The sequence below is a fragment of the Eurytemora carolleeae genome, unplaced genomic scaffold (assembly GCF_000591075.1).
Source record: "Eurytemora carolleeae unplaced genomic scaffold, Eaff_2.0 scaffold1672, whole genome shotgun sequence".
Lineage (NCBI taxonomy): Eukaryota > Metazoa > Arthropoda > Copepoda > Calanoida > Temoridae > Eurytemora > Eurytemora carolleeae.
In genome coordinates this window covers 729-11,706 of record NW_019397556.1, presented here as the reverse complement: position 1 = coordinate 11,706, position 10,978 = coordinate 729, and the positions used below count along the sequence as shown (strand labels likewise).

The 10,978-nt window shown below is 31.6% G+C and overlaps 1 protein-coding gene across 1 annotated transcript; it reads left to right on the top strand.

Annotated features, from left to right (window-relative positions):
- Positions 1 to 233: 233 nt before the first annotated feature.
- LOC111714891 (tereporin-Ts1) lies at positions 234 to 8,576 on the top strand. Its single transcript, XM_023490105.1, has 8 exons — positions 234 to 336; positions 1,931 to 2,013; positions 2,525 to 2,564; positions 5,364 to 5,413; positions 6,383 to 6,456; positions 6,887 to 6,959; positions 7,267 to 7,387; positions 8,428 to 8,576. The coding sequence occupies exons 1-8, from the start codon at positions 292 to 294 to the stop codon at positions 8,461 to 8,463; spliced, it is 522 nt and encodes a 173-aa protein (XP_023345873.1). The 5' UTR covers positions 234 to 291; the 3' UTR covers positions 8,464 to 8,576.
- The last annotated feature ends 2,402 nt before the right edge of the window (positions 8,577 to 10,978 follow it).

The following is a 10,978-nucleotide window of genomic DNA, read 5'->3' as shown; positions in this document are numbered from 1 at the left end:
CGATTTTAAAGTGTTTTTGGCTTGGGTTCACTTAAACAACGTGCAAAAACTTTTTAAACATCAAACATTTATCGTTTACTTAAAGTATCAGTTGTAAAGAATTATCCTATCCTAGTTGTATATTGTGTCAGAGCGTGAATAATTTTCACGTCTGTGTATCTTTTTCTGAGCCGTGGTTTCGGCGGAGATTGCGGCTCAGACACAAGATTAATGTTGCTCGCCCCCCCCCCCTCGTTAAACACCTCGTTGATGAATAGATAAAATGGCGGGAATATGGAGGATCATGAATGAATGAATAAAACCATCCCTATCAAACACCAACACCCAAAGCAGAAGGTAGTTTTCAACATACATGAAGTTAGAATAAACAAATTAAGTAAAGATGTCGCCTTTCATTTCGACAACACAATCTCAGAATTTTGGGATTTCTAATGTATCTATGTGGTTTTTGAGATAAATTCGAAACTTGTGAAATGCACAGAATTTAAACTAAAACCATTTTTTTTGTTAGATTAAAAGATTATATAATTTAGGAATCTTTTACAGTCTCTCATAATTCAAAGCCGACATTTTTATTCATATTTTTGTCAGCAAATAGAAATTGTGAAATAAGTAAGAAAAAAAGCAAGTTAAGACATTATAATGTGATGATTTAATTTCTGATTTTTAGCTCAGCTATAAGGACTTGAGTCTTTGCAACAAACTCTGATTTGCTAATCCCTATATCTCTATAGAATTCAATGTTGTAGACGTTATAGATACTTCAATCTATGAATTCAGTGGGCAGTGGCCGAATTTTAAGAATAATGAGCGGCAGTTTAAAATTCAAGCCGCGGCTTAAATATGGTTGGTTCCACTTAAAATTCAAATGTTTCAAAATTTAAGCCGGCGCTTAATTTAAACTGGGTTTTGGCAGATTTAAACCGCGGGCGCGGCTCAAATTCTTTAAATTCCATCTCTGTTTGTTCAAATAAGATAATTTTGAAATATCAAAGGTTTACACGTTCAGGATGCAATTATTAAGAGATTAGAAAATTTGAGTGTTTGGAAAATAATCAATTTATCAATTTTTTTTTACTTTGTATAAGTAATACTTTTTATGACGAACAGTATAAAGAAAAAAAACAGGATTAATTGCATTTCTACGAACCAATTTATATTCCGAGATTGTTAGGATTGTTAAAAATCTAACACATTCACAGAATTAGACGTCTTTGGAAATATGATTATGATATTCTTTACGTCACTTGCTCTCTACTCTTTGAAAACGAAAACATCTTCTTGAACGTCAATAGATCTAGACGTCATTTGGTCCAGTAGTAAAGTATGAGGTTAAATCTATAGGTCATACCTAGCCCCTTCGTTTTTTAGCCTAATCGCCTATAATAGTCGAAGCCCACAGCCCCCACTAGCCTTCGGAACCCCACCAAGCCTGACTTAACAATAAATGATAGATTAAAACTGTGGAAACGACAATTTGCCTATTTTCTCAAATTATTTTGACCATTTCTACAATTTTAATGGTTTTGGTTTCGATAATCACATATATAGTTTGAAGCTTCTTATGTATTTCCACTAACTGATGATTGACAAATGAATCTACAAAAGAAGGGGTTGTGTTATGTTAAGTTTTGGTTTCTAACAAGCTTTTTTAAAGTTACAAGTTTATATGTAGACCAAGAGATTCTGTAATTTGACATCTACTCTTTGTTTCCATGTTTATGTGTATCCAATATCGATGCTGTTTGAAAACATGGTAAAAATCAAAGATTGAAATCAAAACTTGTCTTTATTGTATTGATATAAACCCAGACCACTGTAGATTCAACCGCCAGGAAGGCGGAGAACCAATTGAGCGTATTACGAACAGATTAAAAATTTCTGACGTTAAAAATGTTCTATTTTGACCTTCAATAACGTTCTATTGTAGATGATGGGATTGGAGCGATCCACCTTCTCTAGTTCGGTTTTAATCAGGGTTGAGAATTCATCTGGATTCGAGCTTACTGCAAGGTGAAGAAAGGGTTTGCAATCAGATTCCAAATATTTACTAACTTTAAGAGTTTGTATTATAGCTTAAATATAGACGGATAGGTTTTTCAGCTTTTCCCATTGTTGACAAAACTATTAATTTTCGTTGTTCATTCCTTTTTTTGCAGATAAACTGAGTTTAAGATGTATCCCTTTATTTTCTCCCTCTTAGAGTTTCAATATACTTCTACTTTTTGTTAAGATCTGATTTCATTCCCCCCCACGCCCCCCCCCCCTGATCAGCCGTCCGGGAGATTAGTATTGCAAATATAATTAATATCAAATTTTTACAATCAGGGTTTCCAAATATAATTTGAAATATAATTCCTGCAATCAGGGTTTCCAAATATAATTTGAAATATAATTCCTGCAATCAGGGTTTCCAAATATAATTTAAAATAAGATTCTTGGAATCAAGGTTTCCAAACTCTATTTGAAATGAATGGGAAACTCTTCTGAAAAAAGACAATTTTGAAAAAAAAATCTTTTTTAGACGTTGTTGGGTGAAAGAAGGTGAAGCTGTTGGCTCAATGGTAATATTTTTTAAAACATTGCAGATTCATAATTTTAGTTTTAAGAAAATATTCACTGATGTTTGTCTTCGTAATTCGTAATTCGTTTCTATAATTGATATGTTTCTTTATTCAACTTCAAGAGTTAACAGATTATTTTTGAACTTTTTAAATAAATAAGAAAATGTAGGATTTAGAATAAATGTATAAGACGCAAATTCGAAAATATACGAAGTATAAAAGACGATAAAGAGACGAATGAAAAAGAAATGAGTCTTTGTAACAAACTCTAATACCTATATTTTTTCCACCTGATGGTGTAAACCTTTGATATTTCAAACTTAGATTTTTTCATCTAACAGAATTCATAGTTTGAAATATCTATCGTCTACGGCATTGTTTTACAAAGATATAGAGATTAGAAAATCATAGTTTGTGACGAAGACTCAATTCCTTTGTATTTGAACTATGATTATTATGTATTATATCAGGGGCAGACCGGTTTTGTAAGGTAGTTGAACTGAGTATGCAGTTCATGTGGACAAATTCTTTAGGACTCATTTGAGACCTATAAAACTTTTTAAAGAACTGCAAATCCTGAGTTTGAGCGCAAAGTCGACGTTCAAAATCGTACTTTTGGGTGGATACGTTTTCAGAATTGTTTTTTTAATTATTAAATAACGACACAAAAAATGTAAACAAAATTCTACAATAAACTAATTAGTTGTTTAGGAACAGGTTGAGAAAATAAAAATTAATCTTATCATCGAAAGTAAGTAATCTTATTCAATTATTAGTTTCTATAATCTCTGAATTATTTACAAAGATTTTCTGCAGATTTTCTGGAATTTTTATTGAAAAGACGACATTGAAGAATTTGTAGAAATCTGCGAATAAATTCATAGAAAATAAGAAACTCAATATAATGATGAAAACGAAATAATTAATTCTAGCATTGATTTATTGACAATTTTCTTTTTAGAAATATGTTCCTACCATCTGATTAGTTTACTGTATAATTTTTACTTTATTTTTCGTCGTCGTTATTTAATAATTTTAGAAAAACGATTCTGAAAACGTACCCACCCAAACTCATGATTTTGAACGCCAACTATGCACTCAAACTCAGTAGTTATTCATCGTGGGAACGTTTTATATGACTCAAATGAATCCTAAAGAATTTGTCCACAATACTGCATACTCAGTTTAACTACCTTACATAGCCAGTCTGTCCCTTAAACATCACGAAGTGTGTTAAAAAGTTAGGACGACTTTATACTTTTCTTGAGATACAGGGTTACCTACAAAGGATAAGAGACTGTAGAGAAGGTTTGAAACTTTTCAAGTCTTTTGCCTGTAATGAAGTCTTTGCTATTTAATGATTTGGTAAAGAAATGAATAAGTTTATTTTATTATAATCCTGAATATAAAGAAAACACAGTATAAATACCTTTCAGTTGTTTCTGAACTAGCATTCTTTTTGGGGAATCCTGTCGTTCTAGAAAATTGACAAGAACTTCAACTTTTTTAACACAGGTCAACCATTGAGGAAATACCAGGACTAGGGGTATTTAATGAATATTGTATCAAGAACCATACTTATTAAAAATTATTTACAATTGAATGCCGACAATTTTTTCAAAAATCAAAGACTACATTTAATTCGTCCCTCAATTGTGATGACTAATAATTAATAATCTACAAGGGTATCCCACGAAACATGACAGTTGGTAAATAGTTTTGATTGTCTTCTTCCATATACTGTATTATATATTAAAGACTTTTTGTAGTTTTTACTCAATATATTTTACTTTGAAATTAATTTTACTTTACTTTTACTCCCATACAGTATTTTTTATTATTCTCTTTGGTATCAAACAACAACAGTTTAAACCATTCACCAAATGTCATGTTTCGTGGGATGTATCTACGAAACTTGACAGTAATTTGAACTTTGAAATTATTTGTGGCATTCCTTAATAAACCTTCTTTTACAAGTGCATCATACTTGAAAAATTATTAGAGATAAAATTCGACTAGTTCTGACATTTCCTAACTTTGGTCTGCCTTTTTTTTTAGTGCTGCTGTCACCAGAGTTTTCAAGAAATTCAATTTCCTCAAATAAACCCCAAATTGCTGAAATCTGAACAAAATTCTTCATATCTCCGATGATATTGAAAGCATGTGTCTACAATCCCGTTCAATAATCAATGCCGCGAATTTTTTTTAAGAATAAAGACGACCTTTAAGTCAAGTTATTGCCATTATCTGTTGTGCGCACATGCCCCGTAAAATTTCAAAACAGAGAGAGGGGGATTGAATTTTGTAGAACATAGTTATTACTGCCATGACTTGTGGGAAACCCTGTCTAAATTTAGAGCAACAAATCTGTAGAACATATATTGTTGATGCATGAAAATTAGAAATTAAAAATTGTATTTTATTTTCAAAAATTGTATTAAATGGATTGTATACGTAAGTTTACAGAATGATCCGATTCACGGCGGAATTCTGACTTATTTCCTTTCTTGTCTCTGCAGAATAAATCCGCAAGTCACTCTTACTGAGAATCCACAATTCAGTTAAAAAACTAAGGATGTCTTAATCATATCCTTGATTATACAAAGATTCGAATGTCGCCGTTGTGAATCCGACATGCCACTCTATAAAAAAGGGTCAATTGAAATAAGTATACAGACCCTTTCAGCTAAATAGTGGAAAATAAAAATTATTAAATGAATTCATTAATAAATTGAAAAGATTATTAATTAATCATTATAAATTTTGAACAATCTAATTTCTAATTAATTTATTAATTAGGGTGATCTATTGCCGGGTGAGGGGAGGGACATGTTAATTGCAAGATCCAGGTTAAAAATTATGAATAATTTATTGTGATAAAATCATAAAAATCTTCCTGTTTTTAAGGCTTTGTTAAACTGTATTTGTTACAAAGGATAAGGTCTCAGAAACCTAGCTTTTGAACGTCCTCTTTTATTAGTTAAAACATTAGAAACTGAATAGAAAAGACTTGTGTAGCTTACTACAGAGTTACCTACAAAGAATGAGCCCTTGAAGACGACCTGCAACTCTTTTACGTTTCCAAGGTTTGAATTGATGACCCGTCCTTTTATTGGTAACCCTGTAGGTTGTGACTTAAAAAAAGGCCTCCAAGTCATCATAGATGACTGTTTATGATTTACGATACGATAGAATTGGCCAAAAAAAGGTTAAATCAAAAATTGAAAGATGGAGTTTTGTCATTGGTATTTATATTAACTAAGTCATATGTTGATCGCACTCACGTATGTATACTACTAAACTGCGAATTACGATATTCCTTGAAAGAGAAATTTATATAGCACAGCCCGTTTCACTGGACTATGACACTAGAACATTTTGTACTCAAATTTGCTGAAATCATTAATAAAAATGTATAATTTAGATATTTTGAAACAAAAATTACATTTTTACATAATTAATTATCCTAATCAAGTAACCCTCAAGGTATTAAGTGGAATTTTAGATTAGCTACGATACCCTCCTTTAGCTTTTTGTCTGCTAAAGGAGGACTAGATATTCTTGTTTATTGATTAATTTCCACCGTGGATTCTCTAAAAGGGAATATTAGAAATGGACGGATTTCAACACGTTATACTTTAAAAACAACCATATCTTCCTCATGGTAATTGCTCAGATATAGGATTAAAGAGGGTACCGTAATGAATTGAAAATGCCTTTTTTTAATGAAGGATCACTTGAAATACCCTGTACAGTCTCTTTAATACCCTGTACAGTCTCTTTAATACCCTGTACAGTCCCTTTAATAAACTATCCAGGAAGGGTAATCATGGAACCCTGGCATACGATATTGGAACACTCAACCAGAGACTTATTGTTATGTGGACTTCAGGAAAATTACAGAATATTCATTCTTATTTAAGAATGTTGTGCACTTTGGCACGCATATATTTCCCGAAACTCTCACAAGCTATCTATATAATAAAAGAAAACAATTATATGTTGCCTATAGCCGGTCAAACGGCTGGACCGAATGGGCTGAATTTTTTTGCGAACACTCATGGGTAGTCGGGGGTGTCTTAGGCTAAAAAAAAATTCGAAATTTTGTTTGCAAGTAAAAATATGTTTGAAATATTTTTTTTCTATTTTTTTGCCATATTGTTCGGTTTACAACACACTTATCAAATCTTTGGAAGACGACTTATTATTCTTAATTTTCCTGTTTATTTGATCACACTGTACATGGATTGTTATAGTGACCATGAAACCTTTAAAGTCCCTAAATAATAAATATTATCGATATTCTGAATGTATGTATCCAGGGATGAATTGTGACCATTTTGCAAATATTCTTGCAATCGGAGTAACCTCAGATCTCAACACTGATAAGTTTAAGTAAGACATTTTTCTCTTTTAGACAAAAGCTCATTTAAAGAGACAGTAGAGGTAATTTCAATTTACCATTTTACTTTGAAATTAATTTNAGAAACAGTACCCTTTAAACATTTTTCAGAAACAGTACCCTTTAAACATTTTTCAGAAACAATTAACAAGAACAAAATGTTTTGAATTTCTCTTAAGGAACGAAATAAATTAGCTTATCTTAAACTTCTTCGTAAAATAAAACTAGGAGAAGCTACAAGGTCACAAAGTCGTACCGCTGATGTCTTCTTCTGTCTGATTTGAAGTGTTGTTTGTTTAGCACAATGTACTTTGAGAAGCATCCTTGGTTTGTAAGGAAGAACTTTGCTTACTCCTCCGACCCCCTGGTTATAAGGACGGATATGGTGGAGATCTCTGCAACCATGAGACTTCATCCTCAGGAATCTTGTTCAACCATTATTTCACAATATATTACTCGCTTCAAACCAAGGTTATTTATTAAGGTTGGTTAATGGTTACTCTGGGTGTGCTTCAATGTATTATAAATGTCGGCTTCATAGCAATGGGCACTCAAAATCCTTATCATTAGCGGAAGAAAATCCTTCCTCTCTCTCTCACCTGCGACGTTGTCACTTCATCTTCCGTCAATAATCAGTTACGGATTTTGAGTGTCCTTACAATGAAGACGACATTTTCCGTATACTGAAGCGCATCCAGAGTAATTAACCTTAAAAACAACCTTGCCTTAAACTCTAATCTTATGATCCCTTTATCATTTTTATCATTGCCAACTCACCTTGGACTAACCAGGGCTTGATGTGTTCGTTTTCGTATTTTATATAAACGCATCTACCAACAAAATAGAAAATACGAATACTTTGTGTTTGAATGGTCAAATTGGGATCGAAAGTGAGAGCTTGCCTGGATAAGGGCCAAACGGTTAAATCATGTGAAACTTTTGATATTTCAAACTTTGACTTGACTATTTGACCTAGCAAAATGATAAAATCAGGTCTACGACATCAAGTTTCAAAGATATAAAGATTAGATAATTAGAGCTTGAGGCTAGTAATCAGTTCCTTAAAAAGAAAAAAGTGCAAAATTAAAAGTGAAAGGAATTGAGTTTTACCAAAAACTAAAATTTTCTAATCCCTTTAACTTTGCCACCTGACGGTGTAAACCAACGATATTTCAAACTTAGATTATTTGGTCTAACATAATTCATAGTTTAAAATATCAAAGGTCTACTACATCGAGTTGCTAAGATATAAGGGGAAAAAGTTAAGAGTTTGTGACAAAAACTCATTTCCTTTTCGAAATGTTGTCATAATTTTACTTCAAAATTTTCAATTTTTTTAATAGAAATTGAACAATTTAAGGAAAAAATGCTTTATTTTAATGATTTAATAATGATATCTCTAAAATGTACGTTGAAAATCGTTTTTTTTTCTTTCTTAAATGTTAACAAGAATATTTGAAGGCGGATATTAACGTTCAGATAACTGGGGTTCAGTAGAACAAAAACAAGATTACTTTTGTAAAATAGTAATTTAGTATCTAGCTAGTTAACGATCCAGCTACAAAAATATTTAGTATTAAAAATGTTAAAAAATAATATTTTTTAGATATGATGGTATATTGCTGAGGTTTGCAAAAATGTTTTAAATTATAAATAGAACTCATGAACTGACAGAGTTGCCTCGAATTTTTATTTATAGAGCTCGTTAGAACCACGGGAATATTTTATTATAGAGCTCGTTAGAACCACGGGAATATTTTATTATAGAGCTCGTTAGAACCACGGGAAGAATATTATATATAGAGCTCGTTAGAACCACGGGAATATCTTATTATAGAGCTCGTTAGAACCACGGGAATATTTTATTATAGAGCTCGTTAGAACCACGGGAATATTTTATTATAGAGCTCGTTAGAACCACGGGACTATTTTATTATAAAGCTCGTTAGAACCACGGGACTATTTTATTATAAAGCTCGTTAGAACCACGGGAATATTATATATAGAGCTCGTTAGAACCACGGGAATATTATATATAGAGCTCGTTAGAACCACGGGAATATTTAAAGCTCGGTTTAAAAAATTCTAAGTTGAGAGAGTTAACTTTAATTCCATTTAGTTCAATTTCCATGCAAACCTAGTCTTCTATGAATAAAGTAGTAATCTCTGATTGTATGTCCGATCATAATTTACGAGACCATTTACAGTTTTGTCTCAAATTTTGATCAGGGAACCCTAAATTGAGTGGGTTGACTTCTCCAGATTAAGCTGGGTTCCCTGGCTAGTTCTCTATACAATGTCTCCATCATTCCAAAGGAATTGAGTCTTTGTAACAAACTCGGATTTTCTAACACCTATATCTTTTCCACATGATGGTGTAAACCTTTGATATTTCAAACTTAGATTTTTCCATCTAACAGAATTCATAGTTTGAAATATCTAAGGTATACGGCATTGGATTACAAAGATATAGAGATTAGAAAATCATAGTTTGTGACAAAGACAAAGATGTAAAAAGTGATATTTTGATGATTTTATTTTTGTTGTTTTTCATAACTTTGTGATGTTATATTTTAAAGATAACAAAAAAAATTTATGGATATATGTACTTGTAAACAAGAGTTTTTACGGCGGATTTATCCCAGGTCAATAAAGTCAGGATTTTATATGTCTTTACGTGAAAATCATAAAAAATAATGCTTATCCGACTTTACTTATGATTCTGAACGGAAACTTTTTAAAAACAAATTCGGTGTTGGTAAAAAAACTTAATTAAAAACACTACAATTAATGTCAAGAAATAAGCAAGGTCAGAACTAGTGTGAAATATCGTTAATCTTGAACACTTGAAATCCAATATGGGCACTTTTGAACACTTGATATCCAATATGAGCACTTTTGAACACTTGATATCCAATATGGGCACTTTTGAACACTTGATATCCAATATTGGCACTTTTGAATAAAGTTATCCTCCCGAAATCAAACCGTAGATATGCAAAACCTTGAGCCCGAGATATACAGTACAATATTTCTGCACAACCTTGAGCCCGAGATATACAGCACAATATTTCTGCACAACCTTGAGCCCGAGATATACAGCACAATATTTCTGCACAACCTTGAGCCCGAGATATACAGCACAATATTTCTGCACAACCTTGAGCCCGAGATTTACAGCACAATATTTCTGCACAACCTTGAGCCCGAGACATACAGCACAATGTTTCTTGAGCCCGAGATTTACCACACAATATTTCTGCACAACCTTGAGCCCGAGATTTACCGCACAATATTTCTGCACAACCTTGAGTCCAAGATTTACAGCACAATATTTCTGCACAACCTTGAGCCCGAGATTTACAGCACAATTTCTCACTTCATATTTTAACCTTTCACAGGTTTTATTTAACACTCTTATAACTTCCAATTAATTTTGAATAATATTCAACTATTAGGGTTTTTGTATTAAAACCTTAAATGTATGTTTTATTTTACATGTACATTAAAAAGCCCTATTTATCATTGGTATTTTCCTATTAAACACACAAAATACGAAAATGAATAGCTATAGCTCCATACAACACAACACGGATCAATTAATAAACTATTCTATTGCACGACTAGTTATAAACAAATAACATAATGCTTGTGTTAAATCATGGTATCGTTTAAACACTTTAAATTACATTGTGCGAAGTATGGGTTATTATTTTGAAATGGAATTGAACACTGATTTTTTATCCTTATATCTTTGCAGCCTGATGTCATTGCAATTTGATATTTAAACTATAAATTTTCCTAGATCTGGCAAAAATTTGAAAAATTTGAAAAAAATGTACACAATCTGGTTGCCAAGATATAGAGATTCAAGTGTTAAGGCCCTTTAATTACGATGTTGTTATTTAGATTTGTTTGAAATCAAACTTTACAAATGTTTAATATATTGTATATATATATATATATATATATATATATACATTATTTGATGTAGAAAATAACATTAAAGTTA

What these genes read in the sequence shown, in the direction of transcription:
- LOC111714891 (XM_023490105.1), top strand. Translation starts at nt 292, where the DNA reads ATGAATAAAACCATCCCTATCAAACACCAACACCCAAAGCAGAAG. An exon ending in CTCAACACTGATAAGTTTAA is followed by an intron (nt 6,960 to 7,266) that starts GTAAGACATTTT and finishes TTGTTTGTTTAG; the next exon opens with CACAATGTACTTTGAGAAGC. An exon ending in CCATGAGACTTCATCCTCAG is followed by an intron (nt 7,388 to 8,427) that starts GAATCTTGTTCA and finishes GAATATTTGAAG; the next exon opens with GCGGATATTAACGTTCAGAT.